We start from the raw sequence: 26,504 nt of genomic DNA on the forward strand, positions 1-26,504 counted from the left end.
AATGACATGATTACGCAAGTATTAGTAGAGTTAGAACATCTCAATCTGCTTTTGTTTGAACGTTTTGTAAACATTTAGCACAGCCTGTTGCCAAATGAAAAGTCAAACTGAGCTTAAAGTAATAATCCATGACATTTTCATATAAATAAATATTCATTTTGCTACTCTATTACTGATTGATATAGCACAAAAATGATCCTTATTCCTGAAAACTCTTGCATTAGTAATTGTAAACATAAAGTGGTGGGTAATTCCTTCCCAGAAAAATACTTTTATGGTTTATGTTTCTGACAGTAGAAGTAGAACTAGGTACTGTATTAACAGTCATCACCATCATAGACAAATAGACAAAGGAATGAGTGCCACTAGAGACACTCAAATCTTATCAATGTGAAATCCGAGTAAAAAAAAGAGTTTTCTGAGTTGATTGCAAAGGGATTTCTACCATTTTGAAAAACCAAATTGCAGATCAAACTCAGCTGGGCTCTTACCTTTGCAGGCTCGACGGTGAGTGATCGGCCTGGCCATGTCTCTGTAAAAGCCCTCCTTGCAGTAGTGGCAGTGGCGTCCTGCAGTGTTGTGGCGGCAGTTCATGCAGACTCCTCCGCTCTTCCTCCCCGATAGCTTGTACAGCTCCATGTTAAATCTGCAGCGGCGGGCGTGAAGGTTACAGTTGCATGCTGCGGAGGAAGGAAGGAGAGAAAGTTAACATTGACATTTGAGGGATTGCATCAGCAAAAGGTGAGTGGGACAGATGGAAAAGTTTACAGTATCGTTGTAGTATTTATCTAGTTGACATGGAGTGTGCATTGCAGTAAAACATATGCTTACAACCATGTTAGAGAGCTGGGAGAGATTTTCCAGTAAGGCAGGATAATAGTGAGTGGTTTATAATCTACACTGCGGCTGTGTGCTTGGCTGCTATTCCAGAACTCATCAATCAAAAGTGATATTTGCAGAGCTCATTTTCTCCATTTCATAATTAATGAATTCAGCTCCTCTCAGCCCATTAGTTATTAATCACTGGAAAGAGAGACATTAATTTCATGAATCACTGATGAGTAAAGACTCTTAAGATCTATTAAAAGCAAGGCTGATTCAGATAAAGAAGTGGGCTCGAGCTAGCTGTCTTCTAAATGAGGCGAACCAGAATATATTGGACATGTGAAGTGAGGTTATATCTCTTCACGGTCTCTCTCAGTTCCACTTGAAGTCCAACTGGTTCCCTGATGTCTCTTCGGCTCACAAGTCTTTCCACTGACTCCTCCACATACGGCCACATTCACCGGCTCTGACATTATTGATAAACTCTGTTCACTTTCTACATGTGGGGTTTTACATTTGAGAAGTATAATGAGAAACCTGCCCCCTCTTGTTTGTGTAATAGAGTTTGATCCAGACCCTCTTCATGTTAAATCAGAGTCAGACTTGGGACTTGAAGACTTGGCCACAGCTTCAAGGACGACTGTTCCGGAGCTTAGTTCCAGTTCAAAGTTATCCACAGATAAATTAGAGAGGGGTAAACATCAGCAGAGCTGCTTGACCAAAAATGTCAACAGTTACGGCAAAGGAGGATTATTAGGGCATCACAACAGAAGGTGATATTAATTAACTTTAATCTGATGGGAGTGTGTTTGAGAAAATATATTTCACTAACACTGGATGTTTAGAATAGAATAAGACACAACAATGGGGAATAAGTAAAGACAGACTTGCTGAGGGACTGGGAGGCTTTTATGTGTGTGTCCATATGTGTGGCTTTGAGTAGGGATTTGGCAGTTACAGAATATCAAATTAAAAAAAATCTAACAGTATTTACTGAGATATTTGAAATGCTATTTACATTTTGGACATATTCTGTCATCTTTTCTGTCTCATCCATGTGCTTAGTCACAGAGAGTGACGGTGATGTTACAGTGACCAAACTAGCAGTGACAATGACCAACTTAACGGCTTTATTCTGTATTTTGTTATATCACTTTTTTTAAAGGACACTTTCATAAATACACTGATTTCTTACTGAGAGTGATACCACTCTCATGTCTGTATGCTAAATATAAAGCTACCAGCCAGCCAACAGTTAGCTTAGCACAAAGACCAGAAAAAAGGGGAAACAGCTAGCCTGGCTTTGCCCAATGGGAATAGTATCCACCTACCAGCACGTCTAAAACTCTCTAACTGACATGTAATGCCTTGTTTGTTTAACTCATACAAAAAGTTTAAAAATGACACGTCCTGGTGTTATGGTTGGTGTCACTTAATGTTTTGTCATCACCTAGAGGTTACCAGTGAGCCTGCTGAGACTCTGGGACATTTTTGCACCTGGCCGGGAAATAGTCTGCCACGTGAGAACTGGCTGCTGGCCGTACATTCATATTTACAATATAGACAGAAAGCTATAACAATCATCTCATCAAACTCTTGGCAAGAGAGCAAATAAGCTGATTATTCCTTAATCATCAATACAACAACACACCACAGATCTTGATTTGCTGTGATACTGATATTTTTGGTATTTTTGCTGATCAAAGAAGAAGGAAGATTAGATTATGTACTGAGTCAGGATATTCACATTTTAACTGTATCAAGTATTTTAGCTTTGAAGAGCCTCTACTGTGAAAGATTTACTGAATTATCAGTTTCTGCATACCAGGTAACAAAAATAAGAACTGTTCAGTATTTAACTTCTCTGTTGAGGTCAAGGTCAGTTCTGCAGTTACATGGAGCTCAATGATCTGTACAACATTAAATGAGCTTTTTGCTGCTGATCAAAAATGACTGTTAATGGCACTTTGATGGCTCTTTCACAGGAGGAGAATCACTTGAATACATACGTCACATAATAAGCACTAGCAGTGAACGATATGCAATCTCCATCCACACTGAAAGGGAAGCCTGGCACCAGGTTGGGAAAGAGGCCCGCTTTTCCCTGGTTGCAGACCCTGGAAAAAAAGGGGGGGGGAGTGCATTCCCAGACTGTTTCCCAATTCCATCTGGTTATTATGCAGCCCAATTTGTATGGAATTCCACAGTTAATGAAATACTGTTTTATGTATGAATATATAGACAGTGTTGGATCTTTTGGTGTGCTCCCATGAACCCATGAGTTTGAGATGAGGACTGACCTTTGACCCTAGGTAATTGTTCAAAGCAGATATGTAGGCAGTGTTAAGATGGCATGGCAGTGTAGTACACTGAAGGAAGTAGAGAGTTAAAAGCCTTTTATCTTAACTGTGGTCTTAGCTGCAGTGATATGGTTTATCCCTGCTTTAACTGAAAGAAGCTACATACTCCAAATTGATGACATATTGACTGAGTAATTGGTTCATTCTCTGTGTGTATGTATGCGTGTGTTTCTGTGCCTGTATCCAGTGTGTAGCTGCATGTGAACAACTAAACAGCCTGTCCAACTTCTTCTAAGAGGGAATGTGACAAAGAACACACCAGATCCGGTGAGTGGCTGGAGCTGCTGCTGGGGGTAGGGGGTGGGGGGTGTGTGTGTAGGAGGGGGACTAGGTGGGGGGGACTCTGATTATGATCAAGCGTCTCAAACACACACACAGCTGTGAGCACTTGTGTCCATTAACACCTTGTAGCGGAACATGAAAGCGACAATCACATTTTCTCCGCAGCTGAACTGTACCAACGGCATCCTCTCGATTTACTGCTGTGCAACGAGATCGGCCAACAAAGTCTGAGGTAAGAGAGGATACGTTTGAGTGTGGAGAATTTAAAGAAAGCTGCAGAATTTAACCTTTAAATGATTTAGCATGTGTAGGCAGGATTGGCTGGGAATGACTTTAACAACAGCCAGACTTTTCGTGACACAGGCAGAAAATGAGAGAATTAGTGTCTGGCAGAGAAAGAAAAACATGAATGGAAATGTCTGCAGAAGAGCGAGGAGAAAGAGATTCAATGAAAGTGTGTGATCTGAGGTTAATGAATGAGGAAAATAAATAAGCAAAAAGTATTGACAACCTTGAGTAGGTGTTTGCATGCGTACCTGTAAGTGTGTTTTCTATGGTGTACATGCTGTGTGCAGTTAACTTCGCCTCAAAGTTGCAGCTGCCCAAGGATCCTGGAATGTTTATGGGTTTGTTTTGAAGTACTTGTGCTCACACACCCCCACCACCACCCTCAACCTGCTACCCCCACCACCCACCACTGCTGCACCCCACTCCTCCCCCCACCCAAATTAGGCTCAGCGGGGATAACTGAACACTGTTGAAGGCCATTTTTCAATTCATTAACACATCAAAGCCTCCTCATTCTTATCTGTTGGGGGAGAAAACAGACATTTTGGCGTGGGGAGAGGAGTTCTGTGGGTGGTGGAAAGTCAGCAAAAGAAACTGTAATCGTTGACTGAACGCCGTGCCTTTATGGGTCAGCGTCCAATTCAAGGATGCGTAAAGCTGGTTCCTCGTGTTGTCGTGGAAATCAGACAACAAACACAAGCTATGGGCCTGGCAAACACAGGGATGCTGAGACAAAAATAAAGGAGGGGATGGAGGGAGAGGAGGAAGAAACCCCTAGGAAAATATTAGAGTAGAGAATTGTTTCATCAATTTGTCATCAAGATGAACAGCGCCAAATGCAAATTTTCGTGGAATAACCGCTACAGTGAATGTTTTGCTTTCATCCCAGTATCTCTCTACACAGTTCGCACACTTCTCAGTTTGTGATCTGAGATGGGTGGAACTTACTTTTAAAACAGGAAAGACTAAGGGAATATTTCAGGTGAGGTAGATTGACAGAAGAACACACTGGTCTATTTCAGCTTACACAACAGGTGCTTCAACAAGTCAGTGTGTTCTGAACAAGCTCACAGACTGTTCTGTCAAACGTGCTATGACAAATTGGCCTGTAAAGGCTGCGCTCGACAAATAAAATGCGAGGGTGTTTGTGGAGTGCACCACCTCTCTGTCCCCCTCCATATGTCAAGGATAAATCTAACCTCATTTTTCCTTCAGCTCGACCAAAGCCAAGCCAGTAAGCACAGCCAATTGATTTTGGATGCCTGTGCAAAACCCAAATCCCATGGCTAAAATTGGTCCTTGAAAATTGGAGGGCTGCTCTCCCACCACCACCTTTCCCCTCTCGGCCCAGGCTGCGGTCCAGACCTGCTGCAGCCCCCCTTAGGTGCCCTCTCTGCCTGGCCAAACAGGCTCGGCTATATGGGCTCCTGCCATCGTGTGTGTGTGCATGTATGGTGTGTGTGTGTGTGTGTGTGTGTGTGTGTGTGTGTGTTTGGGCTGAGTTCCGCCTGGCTGCTCTAGCCACCTGCTCAGGGCACCGGGGGAACACCCGGTTAATTAGCTCCTCATTAGAGCCAAGGCAGTGTGTACAGTGTGGATAAACACACACACTCACACGCATATGCACCCACATACACCAGAGACGGCTGCTTCAGGAGGCAGTAACCACTTGCCGAAACGACGAAGATTGAGTGACAAAAGATCCAAAAAAAAAAAAAAAAGCTCAAAAGAACTAAGACATAAACAGATGTAAAGGCCGCTGGGTCACTGTAATGAGCTGTGGACAACAAGCTGAGACAAAGATTTAAGTACTCCAGAGCTGAGAACTAACAGGAAACTACAACTCCTGTAGCCCTGCTGTGCGCATTACATGGACCGTGCTATGCTTCTACCTCTTTGTAACCAAGCCATTTCAGCCCCACTTGCTCTTTCCTTCTCCTCCACACAGACATATCTTTCAGTTTTAGCTTTGACACCATGTCCCAGCCCTCCCCTCCCTCCACTGGTTTCTGCGGTTATCCTCACGCCGTGGGCTTAAGAGCCGGCTCTTGGGAGCCCTTTTGAACTGAGAGTCCCCTTAATTCCTCTCCCACCCCTCCCCTAAGCCTCCTTCCCTCTCCCTCTCTCCTCTTACTTTCACGAGACCCGTCTCAAATACTCTCACTGGCTGCCTCTCCCTCTTTTTGCTTGTTTCCTTCCCCACCCATTTTTCTCTTAAGTCCATCTTTTTCCTCTGTCTCTCCCTCTCTCTCTGGATGGCATCAGGCAGGGAAAGATTTTAACGAGATTAGGCTGGAGGGTTGCCAGGTTGGGGGGCCTGGTGTCAGTGGAGAGTTGAGTCCTTAGCTCTGTTCTCCCTCTCTCTAGTCCACTTCACTTCCCCACATCTAAACACTGTTATCTCTGTCCCGCCTTTGCCTTTATTCTCTGTTTGTCTCAGTTTCTCTTTTTTTCCACAGGCAACAATCTGCTGTTCTAAGCACAGGGGCAGAGGCTGTGTTCAGTTATCATGGAGAATCAGTAAAAACTAAGGTAAAAACAGATTTACTTTTGCCAGGACTCTTGGCATACAAAGCCCTGAGGTCCACTCTGGGGGATACATGTGATGCCTGGGCTGGTTTTGAAATAGAAAGTGACAGATGGAGTTAATTGCCACTGTGGCCAGAGATGACAGTAGAAATAGTAAAATGTTTAATGCTGTATGATCAGGCTGTAATACAGGCTTTTATGTGAATGCAAAGAAACCCAGAGACTCCTGAGTTGATGGCAGGTGACCCAAGATTGAGTATATTTAAGGGAAATCTATCTGCAGTGTAGCAGGCATTTTGAATCTGACAAGTTTCATCCAAATGAAAGATCTGATGAATGAATCAATGAAAAGCATATGCTGTGCCTCTCACAGCTGCAAGGTCTCAATGAGCCAAACATGTTTGACAGCATTCTCCACCATCACCACCAGATGAGGTCAGATGTGGTCCTTCTTGAGAATGCTATCCATCCATTTCGAGAATGCTATCCATTCATCCCACTTTTTTAAAGAAGCCAATATCCTGACTCTACATGCCCAAAATGCAGTCTTTTGTTGTACACTCTCTGCCTGATAAATTCTCCTTTCTGTAAAAAAAAAAAAAAAAAAAGTCTCCAAACCCAAGTTGTGGTTACCCAGATGACATCATCTGGGTCTTTTTCTTAGGCCTTAAAAATTTCCCCTTAGAGCAATAGCAGATTAGCAGCAGATTATATAACTGTTAGCACAAGCAGAGCAGTACTCTTCATGACAAGTAAACTGATCTTCATTTGTGTTGTATACAAATTAAAAACCACTTAGTTTTCTACTTTCTTTTATATAATTCCTGTTGTTGTCTCATAGTATTATTCATTATATTTGACTTACTGAAGACTGACCAGCATAATACAGCATATGATGGTGCTACTACAAGTAAAACTACTCATATCTTTACCCTCATTAATAGCTGAACCTTGTTGTGGAGCTGTAGGTGGAGGTGATGTTAAACTTTAGGGTTGAAAAGTAGAACTGAGTCAGCTGCTCCCAGTGGAGCTGGTCCATAAGGATATGATCAGGGAGTGAAGGATGGACTGTTCCAGACCCATACGCACGAGTGCATGTAGAGACAAATACATATGCACACATGATTTCAAACACTGACAGATCAGTTAGACAGCCATGTGTCAGCCATGGACAGACATAACCACAATCAAAGGGAGCCAAGCGATTGTCATACACTCGTCGTTAACAAACAGACATATTTTCTCTTAACAGCCCCTGAATCTTGCTGCCACCAGCAACGCCAGCTGGTGGGCCAAAAACCACATATTTGCTCAAGCAATAGACCACAGATGCATCTAACAGCATAAAAAGAGACAAACTTTTACCAAAACACAATAAAGTTAATGCAGAGAAGAAGAAAAAAGACTGATTTCAGCAAAAAGAAAAACTATATGGAATAAAAGTAGAGGTAGAAAATGTGGGGAGAAAATGTGCAGGCAGAGAGTTAACCTTGTTACAAAAGGATAGAGAGGACGACAGCGCCGGCGGTGACGGGCACCTCGGGAGGTGATTGCTACCATCTGTGCAAGAGAGTCGATGGGGGCCTGGGAGAGCAGGGTGGGCACGCTACAGCTCCACCAGTTTGTTTTGGCACCGGGATGAAACACTGCATCGCACTACTAGATTACATGTGGCTCTCACACATGCACACATGCGAGGAGATGCGTATGCACACACGCACTTGGCCCTCGGGCAGCAGCCACAGAGCGTTTCCCAAGGTTTTAACCCAGCTGACATTAATGCTGTTATTTGACACTTTGCTGTCCTTAACATTTGTTTCACCATGTTCCTTGCCTGCCAGTGAGCCTTTAAGAGTGGCTTCATAGAACAAGAAATGCATCAATCCCCCTGTGGGTTGGCCAAGGACCAAAGCTGCAATACTGACAGAGGGAATAAAAGCAAACTGACCAAACCCAGTTGTCTGAGCCAGATAAAGGAAGTTACTTTAGCTTCAAGCCCTAAAAACACAACTCCACATACCACCTAAACAAAATCCAAACACCTCATGTTTGTCGGCCTCACTGCGCCATAGCCCCGTTGTCTCACGCTAACTACCCCAGAGGCATCATTTCATAGGGCTGATTTTAGAAAAACATTCCTTGGCGGTGTAATTATTTGAAAGCACAGGAGGTTTCATTTTCAAAATCACTTTCTTTCGCTGTGTAACCTACCCCCCACCCGCCTTCAACATACACGCACACACACAAACATCTCCTGTTCATTTGAGTGTCGTGCCGTAAGTAATTGAAGTGTCGGTTCCTTGTTAGCCCGGAGGCGGGAGGGGGTGGGAGGGTCTCAAAGTCAATTAGCAAAAGAAGGAACATGGCACATACATGCAGTAAATATCAAGGCAGCTCTGGCTCTTTTGTCAGCCTTACCCATCTATATTTGGCATTTCGTTTCAGAGCTTCATATCATGATGCCCTCTAGGAACAGACAGCAATATTTCAGCTGACTGAGGAGGACATTTTTAGGCTGCTGCGTGCTGCAAAGATGGATTTTTTTAAGGTTCAGTGTGGAAATTCAAAGCATTCTAGTCAGGTCAATTTGCTTTTACCAAACAACACTATGTTGCAAGAACAAATTCTGTTCCTCTCCACGCTATGAAAGAGATGGTGTTTTTTATGTGATCCAAATCATGCAGCCTCACAAACTGTGCTGTGGTTTCATGTGTGGTGTGTTTAAGAATGAGGTAATTTCTCAATCACCGGGCCTGAAAAGTGTCTTAATGAATCTGCCTGTGTGACTGGAACATGGACCTGACCTCTGCTTGCCCTTGCTAGGGAGATGTTGGGGGTGGAGGGTGGGAGGTGCTGTGAATGGCGGCCTATTTTGAAATTCTAATCAGCATTAAATAACCATCTGCCCCTTGTCAGTGAGAGAAATGAAGAGAGGGAGAGAGAGAAATAAAAAAGAGAGAGAGTGTGTTTGTACTTCTGTGGTCTTTGGAGTTTCCATAGCTCTGTATCTGAGAGCTTATTCTGAGCCCCGTTCCTGAGCATGTGGTCCTGGCTGGCCTCTTCCCTCTGACACACACATTCACGTGCACACACACACACACACACACACACCTCTGCCGGATAACACTGCTCTCCCTAAGAAACCCATCTGTCAATGTCCCCCTAATTCCAGCTAATAGTTTCCAAAAAACAGGAGGCCAAGCCCACCGAAAACCACAAGCACCGGGCTGCGGCAGGGCTCGCAACTTCAAAATCTGTCTGTTCTGCCTCTCCTTCTTCCACTGTAAAAATTCACATTTTAATGCAACCACTGCTTCATTAGTGCAGCAGACATGATCTAATAACATCTATTATATAACAGGTAATAACTTTTTGTGGAGGTAATAACTAATTTGTGGGAATTTCCTTCAGGTGATGACATGGACTGATGCATAATGAGAGTCTACAGTGAATGGTTATTTGGTTGATTGATTTCATTTCAAAAGGAAACTCCCCTTCTTGTGCAAAAACAGAATACCGTATCACTCATTCCCCACTGGAATCAATATGTCAAATTTACTATTAAAATTATTCCACACCGCACCCAAACACTGCAGCAGAGCAGGAACACCCAGCTCTGCTCCCAACCACAGCTCACCTGCATTTCTGGCAAATCAGCTCAAATGGCGAGTCAAACAGCCTTTATGTGACCTCTGTGTTCAATGCTGTGAATGCATAACAGTGCGCCTGGCGTAGAAAACACTGAGGTGCAGACCTGGCTTGGTTGGGTCCATTAGGGATGGATGGTGTCTGGCCCTGGGCTCGCAGCGTCCCAGAGCAGTACTCTGGACTTCCTGCAGGCTGAGTCCAAAACGAGGGAGAGGAAGGGCTGGAGAATGGAACAGCTTGGTACCGCAGCCAAACAGGGCCAAGATGGCTGCAGACACAGCCAAGAGTCAACAGCTACTACGCCGCCATAAATTATCATCTACTCAGGATGTCACATTGTCGTTGACTCCACAAGAGGCCTCTTCATCTTATACAGTGACTTTGGCAGACTCCATTATGGCATAATATAGCGTCTCACATTTTTAAGTCAACATAAAGTATTTACATTACTGCATCAACTGTGCCAGCAGAAAAGCCAATACTCCATCACAACCAGTAACCAAATAGCTCTTATCCATCTGTTTCCTCATTCTGTCCTGTGGCACAAACTCCGGGCAGATAAATCACAGCTTTTTCCATCATGTCTCCCTCAATACAAACAGACACGCTCCTTTACGAGGCTGCCCTCTCTGACTACTAGAGCGGTGGATTTGTAAACCAATGTCTTGAGGCAGGATTCATGGCAAAGGAGGCGGCAGATGGGCGTGTGTGTGCATGGCTTGTGTCTGGAGACAAGTACGCAAGCTTGCCAAGAGCGCAAACAGTAATCTTGGTGCGGTGCATGTCAAACATTTAGTAAGACAATCAAACCAGCCTGTTAGAGATAATGTTCGTGTTATGCCGGGTAAAGCTAAGGCTGCTAAGACTGAGAGCAGAACCTTGCAAAATTCTTTAAAACCATCCTAACAATAATGTTTAAAGTGGAGAAATCTGGCTACCAGGCACATCATTTCTCAAAGACTGACAGACTCAGAGGCGGGGTGTGAAATAACTATTGATTTGGCTCTACATCTGCCCGCTCTGAATTCCTCAGTACCCGCAAACCATCTCCCCAGTCAACTTAACCTTGTCACCACCCCACAAAGGATCATGACCTCAGACCAGCCCTCTCAGACCCTCCCTCCAATCCAAACACCCCCCGGGGCCTCATGAAGGCTCTGGTGACACCTAAGGGACCCCTCGGCTCTGTAACTTGCCACTCTTACACACTTTCCCAGTCTAAATACTTACACCTCGCTGCCACGGTGGTGTGCCTCGGGGCTTGTGCTGCAGCCCCACCGCCATTTGTGTGCCGTGTCAGAAAGAAAAGCAAGCTGAGAAATCAACAAGGGGCGGGTGCATTTTAAGAATGGGCTTTAATACACACCGGAGAGGCTTTTTTAAAGGCCCTCCTGCTGCTTTGAGGACATTTTGGAACCAAATCTACCGGAATAAGCTGTAAAGAGGCTTTTGGAACATGAAATTGGGGACATCTGGGACTAAAGTTTTTGGCATGTCCGAATGTGTGATCAGGTATAGCGTGCAACTTGCAGTAGGCTTTAACTGCCCTGTATCAACACTGGGATTAGGTCATCAGAGTTGGCCAGAGCGGTGGGCTTGTTTAATCCAGAAATCGTGGCAGAAGTGACATATCAATCCCGCAGAGAAGAGATCTACGGGAAGCGGGTGTAACATTTCGGAAATGGCTACGGGACATTTGAAAGAGGGCGTGTGCAAAAGTATGAGAGCAAAAACAGAGGGATTTACAGGATATTGTTCTAGAAGGGGGCTAGGTGCATTTGTGCCTCTGTCTGCGTGCTGAGAAAGTGAGGGGTGTCAAGGACAGGTGAGAAGCAAAAGTAAGGTAGTGTTGTCATGGGAAGCTTCAGAGCACAGGGAAGGTAGGGGGGTACATTGGCTGATCTAATGTTAAAATGGCCTTGCTCCTCTGGCTATGTCACTCTCTGTCCCCTTTAAACAGATCTGGCACTGTTCAAATGCTAAATATGATCTCAGGCCAACTCACTGGGCAATTACAACATGTTAGAAAAATATACACTGTTTTTCAGAGTTCAGTTTTTTTCTCCCTGGCTGTAATTTTTTTTCATTATGGGGAAAGGTTAAAATGGGGACAGTGGTTTCTAATATGGTTTTATTTTCCTACACTAACAAATTTTTATGACAAGCAAAATTGACCTGAATTAAGTTCCACCTATGTCTATTTATATTAACAGAGAACTAGTGTAAAAATTACCGCCAAAGAACATCCACATATTAGAGAATGAATTCCTGCTAAAAACACATGACTAACATGGCAAGTGTCTAAAACCTTTGTACAGCCATGAAGTCAATATTATATGCTAAATATCACATCAAAAACCTGTTATCATAGAAAATCCTAATCCAATACTAAGGTAATCCATTTACATTAACAAAAATTGCCACAGAAATTGCTATAATTTTACTTGCAAGCTTTCAGAGTACGTCTGGATGACTTTTACAGAGCATGTCTTGAGGTAAAGGCAAACACTGCCAAATAACATTCTTGGATGACTTAGCCACAGTGGTGTGCCAATGACTTGAGCTGTTGTCATCCACTGTTTAGACTTGCTTGAGAAAATGAGGCTTTTTTTCATAGAGTCCAGAAAACATGATTTTGCTGACAGTCGGCCTGTTTCCCCCCGTAGAGGAACAGTAAATAAGAAGAGGCTGATGGGAAATGAAAGGAAAGGACAGGCCCTGTGTTTTGAGAGGCGCTGCCAAAGTTGCCAGCTGAACCACTATGTGCTACCAGAACCTGAATAAACATAAACCCATCCGGTATGCTCTGGCAGCACTATTAATTACCATTATGACAGTCAAACATCATAGTTAAATCGCTCAATTTCTACCTCCCTCTTTCTTTCCTTGTGTGTATGCGTGTAAATTGAATTTGCTGGCCTGGCTTCGCACTGCTGTGCTCATATCCTGAAATTAGGTGGTGAAAAGGTCATGGCTCTGTCGAACAAAGAAATGTACAAACCTGTATTTTAAAATGTTTCCTAATTTTTATATATTTCATGAACTGAGAATGGGATGTTTATATCAGATACATTATGGCAGTTGCATTGATGTGTATGTAACAGGGTTCAGTCCTCTTTAGGACCACAGTCTTGTACTGAGACCGTCAACAATACCCCCATAATGCATTGCTAAGGGAAAGTCATGGAGCTATTGTGTTGAGTTTCTTTTTAGAAAATATGTTGTGGTAAATGTAAATTCTCTGGACTGATATGTATTTTTTGCAGGCAAAGATGTATACAGTATGTCTACAGTATGTTCTGTGGCAGGCTAACTGAAACATTAAAAGTACATATAGAATGTCAGATAGATGGGAGGACTTACGTAGGCACTCGTTGGCCTCCCGGGCATTGGCCCTCTGCCACGGTCGGTCATAGTGGAAGGGCTTGCAGCGGTCACATTCAGGCCCTTCTGTGTTGTGTTTGCAGTCGCACACCAGTTTGCCTTCCTTGTCTTTCAGGCAGCGTGAGGCATGTCCATTGCATTTACACCTCCCGCCCACCTGGAAGTCTCCCACTGCGTAGAAATAAGTTGCCAGTGTCGATGTCACCGACGCAGGGTCATCGCTGTTGCTGCCCCCAGCCCCCAGTCCCAGCTCCCGGGGCAGCTGGGGCCGGTTGAAGACAACACGGATGTCGGTGACGGTCACCCAGTCCTGAAGGACTGGGCTGTTGTCAAAGTCTTTACCAGAGGGCCGTCCATCCAGAGTGCTGAAAGCAATGAGTCCTCCAGAGAGTGGGTAGAGGTCAGTGTGGCCATCTGTGCATAGAGCCTCCTGCTCGTTCTGCTTGGTAATGGTTGCTTTGTTGGGCCGATTATACATACGCCGGCACTGCGAGGAGTAGAACTGGTATGGCATCCAGGTTTTGCCGTAGTCCATGCTCTTGTAAATGGCCAGGGACTCAGGTCTTGGAGAACAGAACTGCAGGCTGACATAGGTGATCTCAAACTTTTTTCCTAATGAAAGGGTGAGAGTCACATTGTACGGCGAGGTGTTCAGATTCTCTGACTGCCAACAGGTAAGGTTGTGGGCTGAGTTGAGGTCGGTGAGGTAGGAAGCAGGGTGGGCGCGGCGAGGGTCAGCCGCGTCACAGATTTGACACGTGCGCACGGAAGGCCGGTCGTCTCCCCGCTCCACCACGCTGCACGAACGGGACGGAGGCCGGCCGCAGACGCTGGACACCATCACCTCCTTACCAAAGGCGGCGTTGATAAACTCGGGGATGCAGCGGCGGGCTGCACCTGTGTCGTCATAGCAAGGGTCCAGTGGGGTCTGCTGCCCCGCGAAGGGATTGGCAGCACTGTGGGTGGAGACCGAGCATGCCAGGAGGCACAGGCCCAGCAGGCACCTCCAGGGTTCCCTCATCCTGCTCAGAGGGCCTGTTTGTGAATGTGTGTCTGTGTTTGTGCACGGATGAGTCTTTGTGTGGGTGTACCAAAGAGTTTGTGTGTGTAAATGTCAGGGAGTAAGTGTCCCTGTGTGGATGTGTTGATTTGTGTGACTTTCCCCTATGTGTATATAACTGTGAGTCAATGGAGAGACTGGAGAGTGTCTGAGCTCAGTGACCCTTCACTTCAGACTGACCAGAGCCCTTCCTGCAAGAGAGAGAAATAAACAAAGGTCAGTGTCATAGACATATTTTTACCATAATAGGATGTAAAATAGAAAATGACTCTGAATGATTGAATTCTACTGTAAAAAAAAAACAAGTTTTTGCATTTCAAAACCAAATCATATTTGCCCTTATAAAGGACATTAATTTGGATCTTTTATACTGTACAATTAAGTGAGTGTTTTCATTGACTAAAAGCCTGACAAAGGATAAGACAGTTAGACGGGAGGCCAGAGAGAAAGGATGTGACCATTTAAAGAGAGACATTAGTGGCTGCAAGTGACTGCACCCTGAATTTCAATGCCGGCCTCTCATTCAGTACTTCCATTCAGGTCAAAACTGGCCAAGCCTTCTGGTCATGCTTGAGCAGCATGGCAGAAGTCACCCTATAATCCCTGGTGATGCTGCAAAGCAGTGGACCGTGTGTGACCCCGGTCAAACCTCTGCTTTAAGAGCTGGTCCTGGAAAAAAACAGGAAACTACTTTATACACGAGGACACAGCTCTGCTCTTGAGCTCTTACTGATTTTTTTTTCTTGCAGGAATCTGACAGGAAATCAACCATTGCAACACTATTGTCACACAGTGCTGACCCCAGAGAAGACATTATATTCAATCACTGAACCAGCTATTGGGAATTATACTCTGTGTTAGAAGAGTTGAGGCTATGAGACTCCATTCAAGCTTTTCTAAATCTCTGGGTCAAGATAGGTACCTGGATGACATCATTCACGCAGTCACAGTGAGACGAGGGGCCTCTCAGTCCCAAAGACAGAAAGACTGAGGGGCGCAAGGAAAAAAGAAAGCTTTGGGGCAAAGAAAAGGACAGAGAAAGAGATGTAGATGGCCCGAGGCTTTCCCTTCCATAATCCTCCTCTTTTTTTTCCTTTACTTCCCTGGGTGTCAAATCTAGAAGAGCCCCATTTCAAAACAGACAGCCATGGGGTTGAGAAGGCACCCCAGCCCTCTTTGCGAGGTATTTATTAAATTACAATGAATCACACCCACCTCCTCCTCCCACCCTCACTCTCCTTCTTATACTACAGCATCCCTCTTCATCTCGGTAGAACAAAAGGTCGCCTCTGTATCCACTTCAGTCAAGCGGGGAAAGGCAGACAGACGGATTTAAGGGGAGTCGGAAAAAACAAAAGTTTCGTTCTTTTCTTGTGTGAGGGGTCCAAAGCTAGCAAGTCTCAAAAAGAGCCCAGTGGCCTGGTAAATAGGAGCACTCTTCTGTGCTCAAGTGCTTAAACCCAGCCATTTGGCCTCTCCTCAAGCGCAGAAAAGAGTGTGAGGGAATTATACAGAGTAGAAAGACAGTGTATGTACAACTGCTTCTTATGTGAATCAAAGAAACTGGGAGGTAGCTTCATGTAATTTAAAATTACTAATTATTTTCTGCTTATTTTTCAACTATACTTGGGTTAAAGAGATGAATACATTTCCTGTTAGGCTGTGGTCTGAAATAGCCACTTAAAGTTCAAAGACCTTGGCATGAAAACATTGTTTTTAAAAAAAAAATTTTTTTAAATCCCCTGCTTTTACAATATTCAACATATGAAAAATGGATTGCAGGGAATGGGCCTGCTCATAAATGATTGGAGTGAGAGTGGGCCTTGCCAGGACAGATAAGGACATTGATCAATGACATGTGTCTGAGGACGAGGAGGTTAAAGTGGGCACGCTGGCGGGAGTTCATCAGCCAAGGCACTCCATCAAAAGGCTGGCCGCAGTAAATCTGGCGGGCTTGACACCCACTGGGGAGGGCATGGAGAGACGGCTGATAGAATTAGCAACTCATTAGCATCCAGGCCCAGCTTCCATCAGCAGCATGTTCATCCGAGAAAAGAGACAGCGGGGAGGCTCTAAGAGGGAAGGGGGGGGGGGGGTGCATAGAAAGGAGCAGGAAGAAGGGGCAGAAATTATGACAGGATGAGGGAAAAAGTTAAAAAAAAGATGGAAAGAGAGAATTATTCAGACTTAAGATTTGATGGACATGTTGTTGCAGGAGTGAGAGGAAGTTAGAAAAAGTTTTAAAAACAGACAGGAACATACTTGATAGACACAAGAGACTAGAAAAGAAGACAAACAGGCACAAGCAAAGAAGAGTTTCAGTTGGTAAGAAAGAAAAAGGGACGAGGAGGAGAGAAACAGTGAGGGGCACGACAGTGATAAAGCAGAAATGACTCCAGGGAGGGCGAGCGAGGACAGAGATGAATGGAAGCAGTAGGAGAGAGAGGGAAAGTGACAAAGATGGAGGGAGGGAGCTGAGGGAAGGACATAAAAAATGAGAGAGGGAGAGATGGAGGGAGAAACGGAGTGGGGAGACAGATTAAGGTGGAGGACTGCATTTGGTCTGTGTCTGGACTTTGGATGACTAAATATGGTGCGGTCCGCGTGCTGCTGGGCCTGCTGGGAGATTCTTCCAGGGGTCTGGTGCTGTCAGGCGTGTCTGGCAGATGAGCGTGTAGGTTAAACAGAGAGAGAGCAGTGACAAGGCTGTTTAATTCCACTCTGTATGCCCTCTGAAATAGATGCTAGCCTTACAGCAAGTGTTAACAATTCTCTGAGACAGTCCAACAACTCTGTACTCTGGCAGAGAAATCTGCTCTTTATTAAAAACTAAGGACTTATTCTATATCACTATAAAAACTGCAAAACGTGAGCCAATTCCACAAACTCTCTCTGAATCTATGAGCTTTGCCAGGATGTCAGCACAGTGGTGTAGCTGGCTGACCTTTGAAATACTAAGAATCTGTTTCAGCAAGAAAATTCTCTGCTTTCAGCATCAACAGTGTGTTTAACAAGCCACAAGCTTCCCTCAGTGGGGGCAGACATTGTCTTACATTAAATGTGGTTGAAGCAGCAACAGCTGCAGGCCCATATCTCCGTCTTGCTGAGGAAGACAATGAGTACCCAGTACACAGGGATGCTGGGTTAGTTGCAACATCTTCAGGAATCTACCAAGGAGACGTTGAAGCTTTTCAGAATGTATTTACATTGCTGATGTCAAAATATTTTATTGCACCAGAAAGCAACTGTATGACTTTTTGAGAAACACGCTTTCTTGCCAAGTTTTACTAGAGTAGATCAATACAGCTCTCATGACTGTGCAGTAAATGTGAAGGTACTGCTACCAGTTTTGCTTAGCTTAGCACCAAAACCGGAAAAGGGGGAAACAGCTGGATTAGCACTAACAAATGGAACAAAATCCAGCTACAAGCATCACTGAAGCTCACTTTTTAACACGTTACATCTTGTTATTCACACCAAAACTTAAGTTTAAAAATGACATTATCATCACTGGTAGGCTAATTTCAGAGTCAGGCTACCTATTTCCCTTTGTTTCCGGTTTCTAAGCCAACTAATCAGCTAGTGGCTATTCCTCCAATAACTTAAGCATTAATGTGTGATAACAGCTTCCAGTCTAAGTTTTGATTTTCAATATTGGCTACTCTTCTGTTTACTTTTCGATCACTCATTCCACCTTTAAAGTTGGATCTGACCACAGCACACAAACCTACCGCCATCTAGTTTATAAAAGACAAACTGTTCCTGCAGCAGCTAAGCCATTTCCAAATGAATGGCTGCTTGGAGTGCAGTGACAAATACAAACTGCACGCCCAATTCATCACTGCAACATTCCTCTGTGGATTAATGGCAAGGAAAATGTACTTGTGCCGACGTGCTACAATCCCCAGTGGCTAAGCAACTACAGCGTTAAATAATTTTCCCATTAGTATTATGGGCACAATATGTGGATGGATGAAAAAAATATGGGGCTTTTAAAGTGGTCCCCTGCATAAGAAGTTGCACTTTACCACAAAGACTACTCAGGCCATTTGGCAATTGGAACAGGTTCAATGGTTTTAATCAACCAGTGACAGCCCAATTAGAGAAGGTAGATGATGGAGGGCAAAAGGAGGGGGAAATAGATTAAAAAGAGGTGCGTAAGGAACAGAGGGAGTGGCAGAGAGAGGGAGGAAGACAGGCAAAGAGAAAGAGAGAGAAAGACAGGGAACAGGAAGATGACAGGGTGGTCTGGTGGTTTCAGCAGAGACATTCCAGGGGAACGTTTTTTCAGCTTCTCCCTGTCACTGGGAGATCATCCCATGTTGAGCTGTCTCTCTTTCAAGCGTGGGCGCCTCTGTCAGAGTTCACAGATTAGGAAAACAGAAGTTGCTGAGAAGCTTTATTTGGCTTGGGTCTAGAGGAGGGTGCCAGGGGAGGTGAGGATAAGGAGAGGGACAGCTGAGCCACTTTGTATCCCAAGTGGGAGCCTTTCAAGCTGCTCTGGAGAGTTGGCGTAGTGGCCCCACTTGGGCTGGGAGTGAATGGAGGTCCTCTGGGTTGCCTCTCTCGGATGACAGCGAGCTGAGGCCCCAACTGGTGCCCTGCTGTCCTTCCAGCCTGCTGTACAGTAATCCCTGGTGGGGTTATTAGTGGCTGCCCAGAACCATGGAGGAGTTTTTAATAGGCTAACAACAGGGCCACCTCCATTCTCATTATCATCATGGAAAGATGCTTTGAATGAATATAAAAGAACAGTGAGAGCAGCAACAAAGTCAGAAATCCCCCCTGTACACAGATTGCACATGGTTTGATGCAAAATGTCTCTTCTCTAGGGCTGCTTCCAGAGAGTGGTGAAAATGCCTATTACAGGTTCCTTGATCCTTAGTTGATGTCTTCATATCTGACCCAGACACAGTATAGAATTAATTTGTGCATCATTTAATAATAAATAAACCAATAAATATTTAGCATTTAACAATTAATTGATTATCGAAATTGTTAATGATTAATTGTCTTTCTGCTAATTGATAAATTGACTAATTGGTTCAGTACAAATCACATCTTTACCATCTGTATCTTTACACACACACACACACAGACAGACACACACACACAGACACTGGATAGGTAAATAAACCTGTCCAGATGAATCAACATGACTGACAGGCCTCAGGTGACAGAGGTCAGATATCAGTGGTCCGAATTCCACTTGATGATGGCGGTTACAGCGGCAGTGACGACGATCCCGCTATTTGTGTTAGCGTGCATGTGTGGGTGGGTGTGGGGGTGCAGCGTACTCAGTGCACCTCAGTGGCATTCATTAGGGACTGAGGAGGAGGGGAAGAGGGCCGAGGGCAGGAGGGGGTCAACTCTCACAGCTGAGGGTGTCATTAGCAGGAGGATCACAGACAAATTTTTAAAGCCTGCTTATGTCTACTCAGCCGCTGTGTGTGTGTGTGTGTGTGTGTGTGTGTGTGTGTGCGAGCATTTCTGGAACACCAAATCTAAAAAATGTCCACTTTATTTGCTTGAGTGACAGTCTAGTGTTCAAAATTGTTTATCACCTCAAAAATTATATCAAATGTGAACTGCTACACATGAACTAGTTTCTACAGCACCAACAATCTGATCATATTCCACAGGTTCAGAAGTGCCTGTGAGGCTGAAGACAAAGCAGGACGATTCAAACAGAATCATACAACATGTAAATGAAATGGTGTCTGCCTTTCCATCTCTGCAAACTGACAGTGGGAGACACTGCTGGGAGAAATACTGAACGCCCAGCAGAGGAATGCAGCAGCTTCTGTGGCCCAGCCCACACGGCTGGCCCCGAGTCCGACAGCGGTTCTTTAGATCAACAGAACCTGATCCAGAACCAGAACAGGAGGAGAGAAGACAGACAGCGCGAGGTGGAATATGAGGTCAGGCTCGGTTCTCACAGATTCACAGACAGGAAGCTGCGCTAAGCTACCACCTCTCTGTATTTATGTATATACACGCTCTAGTAGAAAAAAGCAGAGGGGGAGAAAAACGCTGATAGGACAAGTTGTGGTGTATTTTTCTGTTAATGAAATGTTCTGTGAGATCAGTGTTTTTGGTGAGAAAATGGGAGGTGTAGGGAGGGGAGAGGACATGAGCAGGCAGAAAGTTCTGGGCAGCAGTGACTCATTTGACTCAGGGTTAAACAGGGTTAATTTGTGAGACACAGATCAGGCAAAAAAAAAAATACAGTTATGTAGAATAAGAAAGGCTCTTTGTTTCATTCTGACACAGATTTGTTGTCCCAACATATCCAGATACTTTTGTGTTGCTCCTGCAAAAAGAAACTGCAAAACTGCAGTTCATAGTCAGTCATGGTAAGCAAAAACATAGAGATGCTGAGTATGAGCCAGATTTCTTCTAAAGTAAATACATTTTTTTAAACTATGAACAATTCAACAATAATGTATTGAACTACAATGATAGCTTAAAATCTGATCTTCACTAAGATTTACATATACTGTACGTCTTCACCAGTTTTTAAACATAAATATTTTAAAAGCCTTCTTAAATAATAAAATACTGAGTTTTTACTGAGTCTGACAAAATTTGTTAGAGCAGGGTTTGCAGCTGAAAAAAAAAAACACAAACCAGCAGATAATAATCCATTTGGTTTGAATCACATCTGAGGATTAATATGTGGTATCAGGGTGTCACTAGAAGCCATGGTGTGCTACAAAACAGTGGAATCTTTGCTAAAATCAAAGCAGGGGTTTGAAACTACTGTGGAGGTCTCACAAGGCCTCAGTCCTAAATATTAATTTCACAAAGCTCAAAAGTGAGGGAGGATAAAGCTGTACTTTGCCTTGGATTTTTAACTGACAGAGCGATGGATTTGGGAGTGAAGGGACAAGAGTTCAAAAAATTTATAGCCCTCCATGTCAGGCTGTGATCTGCTTTCAAATACAAGAAATATTTCCCCGACATGTGCTGTCAAGATGGGTCTGAGAAGAGGGATGACACCCACAGCCCAAGCAATGGCGGGCAGAGCCACAGATTCCTTCTCAAAGTTTGTCTCTGGATAAAGATGAAGGCCGTGCAGCGGGGTTACTGAGATGATAAAGACATGCAAGAAAATGCTCAGAGGTTAAAGTTCCCAAAGTGGACTGTTTTCTGCACATGTGGGTAGACTGATGGCTCCTTGATTGAACATTTCCTATGGACCTGAGCACAACCCTGACCGCAGCTTTGCTGCAGTGTGGTGGTGCGGTGGTTGGGGAGAAGCAGGTGAGGTGTTTCTGGATATGAGAGGAAGTAGCTCGTATGGGCCCTTGTTTAGAGGGATGGAAGGATTTAAGGAGAGGAGAGGTGAGCAGTCCTTCAAAGCCCTTTGAAGGCTGGCTGCGGTAGGCAGAGCCGCGGTTTTCCCAAAAAGCCCCCCTAACAGGAAAACAGTCCGTTTTTTTTCCATTGCACAAGAGCAACCTCTACCCTACAGCCAAAAGCAAGGACCCGCTTTGAACTCACAGGGGGATAAAAACACTAAATCATTTTATTAAGTGCTTGGAATACTCACACGGTTGCGTACATTACACTTAAACGCACACGTTGCTGACGGACAAACACATGCTCTCTAGTAGTAAGATTAACAATATGTGCCTTTACTCACACATGAAGACACACTGTAAAGGATGCCAAAGCTTGTGACTCATCAGACAACTCCCTTTCCCCTTTTCCCTTGTTACTCTCCTCCTCATCTCCCTACTAACCTCCGCTCATTCTCTCTCAACAATGGCAACATTATTGCACATCAGATGACCTTTGCCTAGAGATCAGACGTCAACGGTCTCCCAGTGAAAAGGGGAAACAACCTTACATGCCTGTCTTTTGGTTTAACTGATATTAAAACAACAAGTCCTCCAAATTAAGCAGCAAATAAGCCATTTGTCCCTCTAGAACCACACGTAGAAACATTTTTTGATATGATGCCCCTTATCATCAGGCCAACATCATTTGTCTGTGCCTTCCAAACCTGTCAATAAATTGCTTTTATTACTGAATGTGACATGATATGACATGCTATAGTTGAGGTTAGCTAGGTTTAAGCAGGGAAACTACTTGATTAAATTTAGGGAAAGATCATGGTTTGGATACTTTGTCGAGATGATGTGACCTTAGACGTCATAGGTACATTAATAAACATGGTTTTAGGATAGGACATCATGGTCAAGATTTACCAAAAAAAGTGGACCATTGGTTTGAAATGGGAAACAAACTTTGATCTCAAATGTCCAATGTTTTATGTCCACACTGACCTCCTCATGCAGACTCAGTCACTCTGTCAACACGGTCACCTTACTTTGTCCTTTGCTCATCTGATGAGTACTGCAAACACTAGAGGCCTCTGTCACTTGAATTTAAACGTATCACGTTTTAGGGCGCTTGCTGGCACGGATGCTGCTGTCGTTTTTGGAAGGACACTCTTTGTCCACAGGTTAGTATGCTAGCAAAGAGCTGGTCCAACATCATGGCAGTAGCATGCTATTTTAAAAGTGTGCTGCTTTGCTTTCTGTGCTCACATGCTATCTGTCAACAAGATAAGCGAGTAGCTAGCATACATGGTTGTCATAATGCTAGGAGCACCACACATGCATTCAGTCCATTGTCAAAGAGTAAACAGACAGAAAGCGAATAAATGTAGTTTGGGAAAATCATCTGCTAATCCATCACGTTATCAGCAGAGGACATCAGCTAGGTGCATCAAGTCAGATAAGCTTACTGATAGGTACTAAGTGGGCACAGACACACACATGCGGACCTCACACACACACATCCCTTCTGCATCTGGAGGAAATGTGTGGCTGACACATGCAGGCCTAGCGGGGTGCAGGGAGAGGCAGGATGAAGCATGTGAATCTTTGCCCCTGGATCCTCTTCCCACGGCGAGACACATCTTGGGTGTCACGCCGACGAATGACAGGTATTTTAACAGGAAAAGGTGAGCACACACACACACAATTTTTCACTCAATGAGAAAACAAACAGCTACTTGAGACAGCATTTCAACTTCATTCTCATCTCTACAGCAGAGACTATGAATGTGTGAATATATTAGTGTGTAATGCGGGTACTTTATCACACCACATCCATCTCCAGGTCTAAAGAGAAACTCATGTCAGGGATGGAACTGATCCAGCAGGGGGAAAAAAGTAAAATCTCTACAAGTGAAATTCCACATGGAGTCAAATTACAATATTAATCATCCATTCAAGAAAACTTAAACCATTATATTTGCTGTGTAATCAGGTGCCAGAGCTCCAGACAGCTGTATTATGAAATGTAATCACCCTGATATCTGAGCTCATTGGCAGCTTCAGCAGGGTCATGGCTGAGCTCTGCTAATTTTTTTAATCGGCTTGTATTGTTTGCTCAAAATGACAAAAGCTTGACTCGAGGAGAGGATGGATGGCTACACCCAACAAAAACAGAAAGGAAGGAACTGACAGAAAAGAGAGATCTAGTCATTACTTTCAACCCGTCAAACAGTTAAAGCCAAAAGAAAAATATATTAGATGTGCTGACTTTAGAGTCCAGGGGAATCCTGCTTTTCAAAGAAAATGATCTGCCTGTGTTTCTGCAGCTTTCTCCATCTCCATCTCCATCCACAAGCTTTTCTCTGGGGTTCAGAAATACCACATACAAGCGCACGCGCACACACAAATCTGCACTATGTAGCTTTGGATTAGCTTCCACATCATGCGCCTTCAGCTGGCTCCTGGCTCTACCTCCCTCACTTCTGTTTCTGATGAAAGCAGGGTGTGATGCAATTAAATAATGATGATTAATCTGCACAAACAGGGAACCAGTGGGCGCGCTCCAGATGCGCTGCACCTCGCCTCACCTCACCAGACAGCTCCAACACTTCTCCCAGCTCAAACCTGACGCTTTCGTATTCTCTCTCTCCCTCTGACCTCAGCGAGCAGCGAGGATTCAGAGAGGCCCTTCTTCGTGGACTGATTCCAGTCATTTGCGGTGAGAAGTGAGAAGTAGGTCAAGTGGCTGACACTGTTTCAGGGTGCAATAGGGGCATACTTTAACTCTACTGAAGCAGTTAAGATAAGAAATCTGTATAGGACTCTCGCTTTCACTTCCAGGCTTGTTGCTGCTTGAGAGAGAGGGGGGGGGAATGGATGTGTAGATGAGCTTACTGAGGGTGGAGCTCATTATTGTTGTCAGAGCTATTGTTTCCTGTCACACCTTGACCACAATGCGCTTCAATGTCAAATCAAGCTTTAATCCTCAATAAACCACGGAGAAGACAGAACTTGTTTATGCGCTTTTCTCTTTAAACCTGAGTTTCTTTACAGATCAACCGTCAGCTATTTTTTAATCACGCATTTCAAAGTTACTGTGGCTCGTTAACAGCTGACAAAAATATGCCATCCGGATTTTTATTTCACCAATAAGTTGTGTAGTGGCGTTAAAGCGAAAAGGGAAAATATTAGAAGTGACAAACGCATTGGGAGACTTGGCGAGGGCAGTGCCGAGGAAGACGGGAACCGAGAAGCGCGCTGCTTGCTTTGGCATCCACACTTGGCTCAGTATCCAAGTCGCTATTAAAACTCACTGGCTCCGTATAGCCCACCTCTTGTACGCTGTATTAAATCTTCAGCGCTTTCCCCTCTTTTTTGCTACGACCCACCGGGCCAGCTGTAAACCGAGGAGGCTGACACCTGTCTGTGGTGTCCGCCGCTCTGATCCAGCGCGTCCCGGTGATTCAGCGAACCCAAACACCTACTACCTACAGTCACGCGACGCTCAGCCTCTAACAAAGTAATGATAGCCATTGACTTTGATTTAAAACAAACGGCAGGACATGGACAAGCCCGTCACAACACGCGCCGATAGTCACTTACTTCAAGTTTAAGAAAATAAGTGGTGCGTAAAATTGAAAATCTGCTCCCCGCAAAAACACGAACACGCTGGATGTGCAATAAACAGACACAGTGACCCGTAAATTGTAAACTTACCCCCGCTGTCACGTCGTGACTGTCGCTGGGTTTGAATTTTTTTTAAAGACGTCCCCTAAGAGAGAGATCCACACCAATTAGCCTTTCTGGTCGTCTCCCGTCAGAAATCGTCCCATTCAAACGTCAAAAATGGCTCGTCTTTTCTCACATTCGCTTCGTTAAAAAATGTTTTAAAGATAAGGAAAAAACAGAACGCCTGCCACATAGTCAGAAGAGAGGGGACAACCGAAAGCAGCACCCATCCGCGCCCGAAGCTCAAACCAACTGAAAACCGTCCAGTACATCCATAGGTTGTAAAGCGAGCCCGGGGTAGGCTACTCCCCATTAAAATGAAACCCAGATTTTTCCCAACCATGTGTGCGAGAGAGCGAGAGCGAGAGAGAGAGAGAGAGAGAGAGAGAGAGAGAGAGAGAGAGGAAAGGGGGGGGGGGGCGTCTAAATATTCCAAAGGACCAAAGGTGTTTTTGCCAACTTAAGTTTCATTTTACCTGTATTTTGGTGATACGCGTAATTTACAGCCAAAATAACGCGCAAACGAATATAAACACTTGACCAATCTACCACTTGCTCCAACATTTTTTCCTCCCTCAAACAACACAACTGGTCTCACTTTTACAACAAATACCTCCGCCGCTTTTACGGACTGATTGTTACTGTGCTGCCTGCTCTAAATGCCCCCACGGCTCGCTGTGTTCACAGGCAGCCATATGGAGGTCGTAATGAGAACACAACGTTGAACCTGTTGAAACAGAGTGGGGGCCTAGCGGGGCTCCGGGGCCCGCAGAAACAAGAGGCAGATGCAGAATGTTAGAACTTATTAATCCTAATAATAGTCCAACACATGGTGGGTTTATTAGCGAATGCGCCTGTGCGTCAAGGCTCCAAGAACTTTTAAAATGGTTTTATTAATACGTGATGATAAAAGTAGCATCAAATTAATTATACCTTTGCATTGACTCGTCGTGGTATCACGGAAAATGGTCTGCTGTGTGTGGGAGTGTGTGGAGAGAGAGAAGGAGGTTCGTTATTGACACAGAAAATGTGGCCCTGCGCCCTCGGCCATGAAAGCAGCACATTAACTCATTAACTGAATTCATATGGCTTTATACCCCTCTGTTA

The 26,504-nt window shown here is 44.4% G+C and overlaps 1 protein-coding gene across 2 annotated transcripts in view; it reads right to left on the bottom strand.

Annotated features, from left to right (window-relative positions):
- The window catches only part of ntn2 (netrin 2), a 41,960-nt gene extending 16,234 nt beyond the window's left edge, over window positions 1-25,726 (bottom strand). For both annotated transcript variants that reach the window (XM_018681834.2, XM_051066509.1), the window contains exons 1-3: window positions 25,386-25,726; window positions 13,296-14,567; window positions 492-680 (exon numbers count right to left, since the gene is read on the bottom strand). In XM_018681834.2, coding sequence (XP_018537350.1) covers window positions 492-680; window positions 13,296-14,337 — 1,231 coding nt within the window. In that variant the 5' untranslated portion in view covers window positions 14,338-14,567; window positions 25,386-25,726. The remainder of the gene's footprint in view (window positions 1-491; window positions 681-13,295; window positions 14,568-25,385) is intronic.
- Window positions 25,727-26,504: the final 778 nt, after the last annotated feature.

This window comes from Lates calcarifer, linkage group LG23 (genome assembly GCF_001640805.2).
Source record: "Lates calcarifer isolate ASB-BC8 linkage group LG23, TLL_Latcal_v3, whole genome shotgun sequence".
Taxonomy (NCBI): Eukaryota; Metazoa; Chordata; class Actinopteri; family Centropomidae; genus Lates; species Lates calcarifer.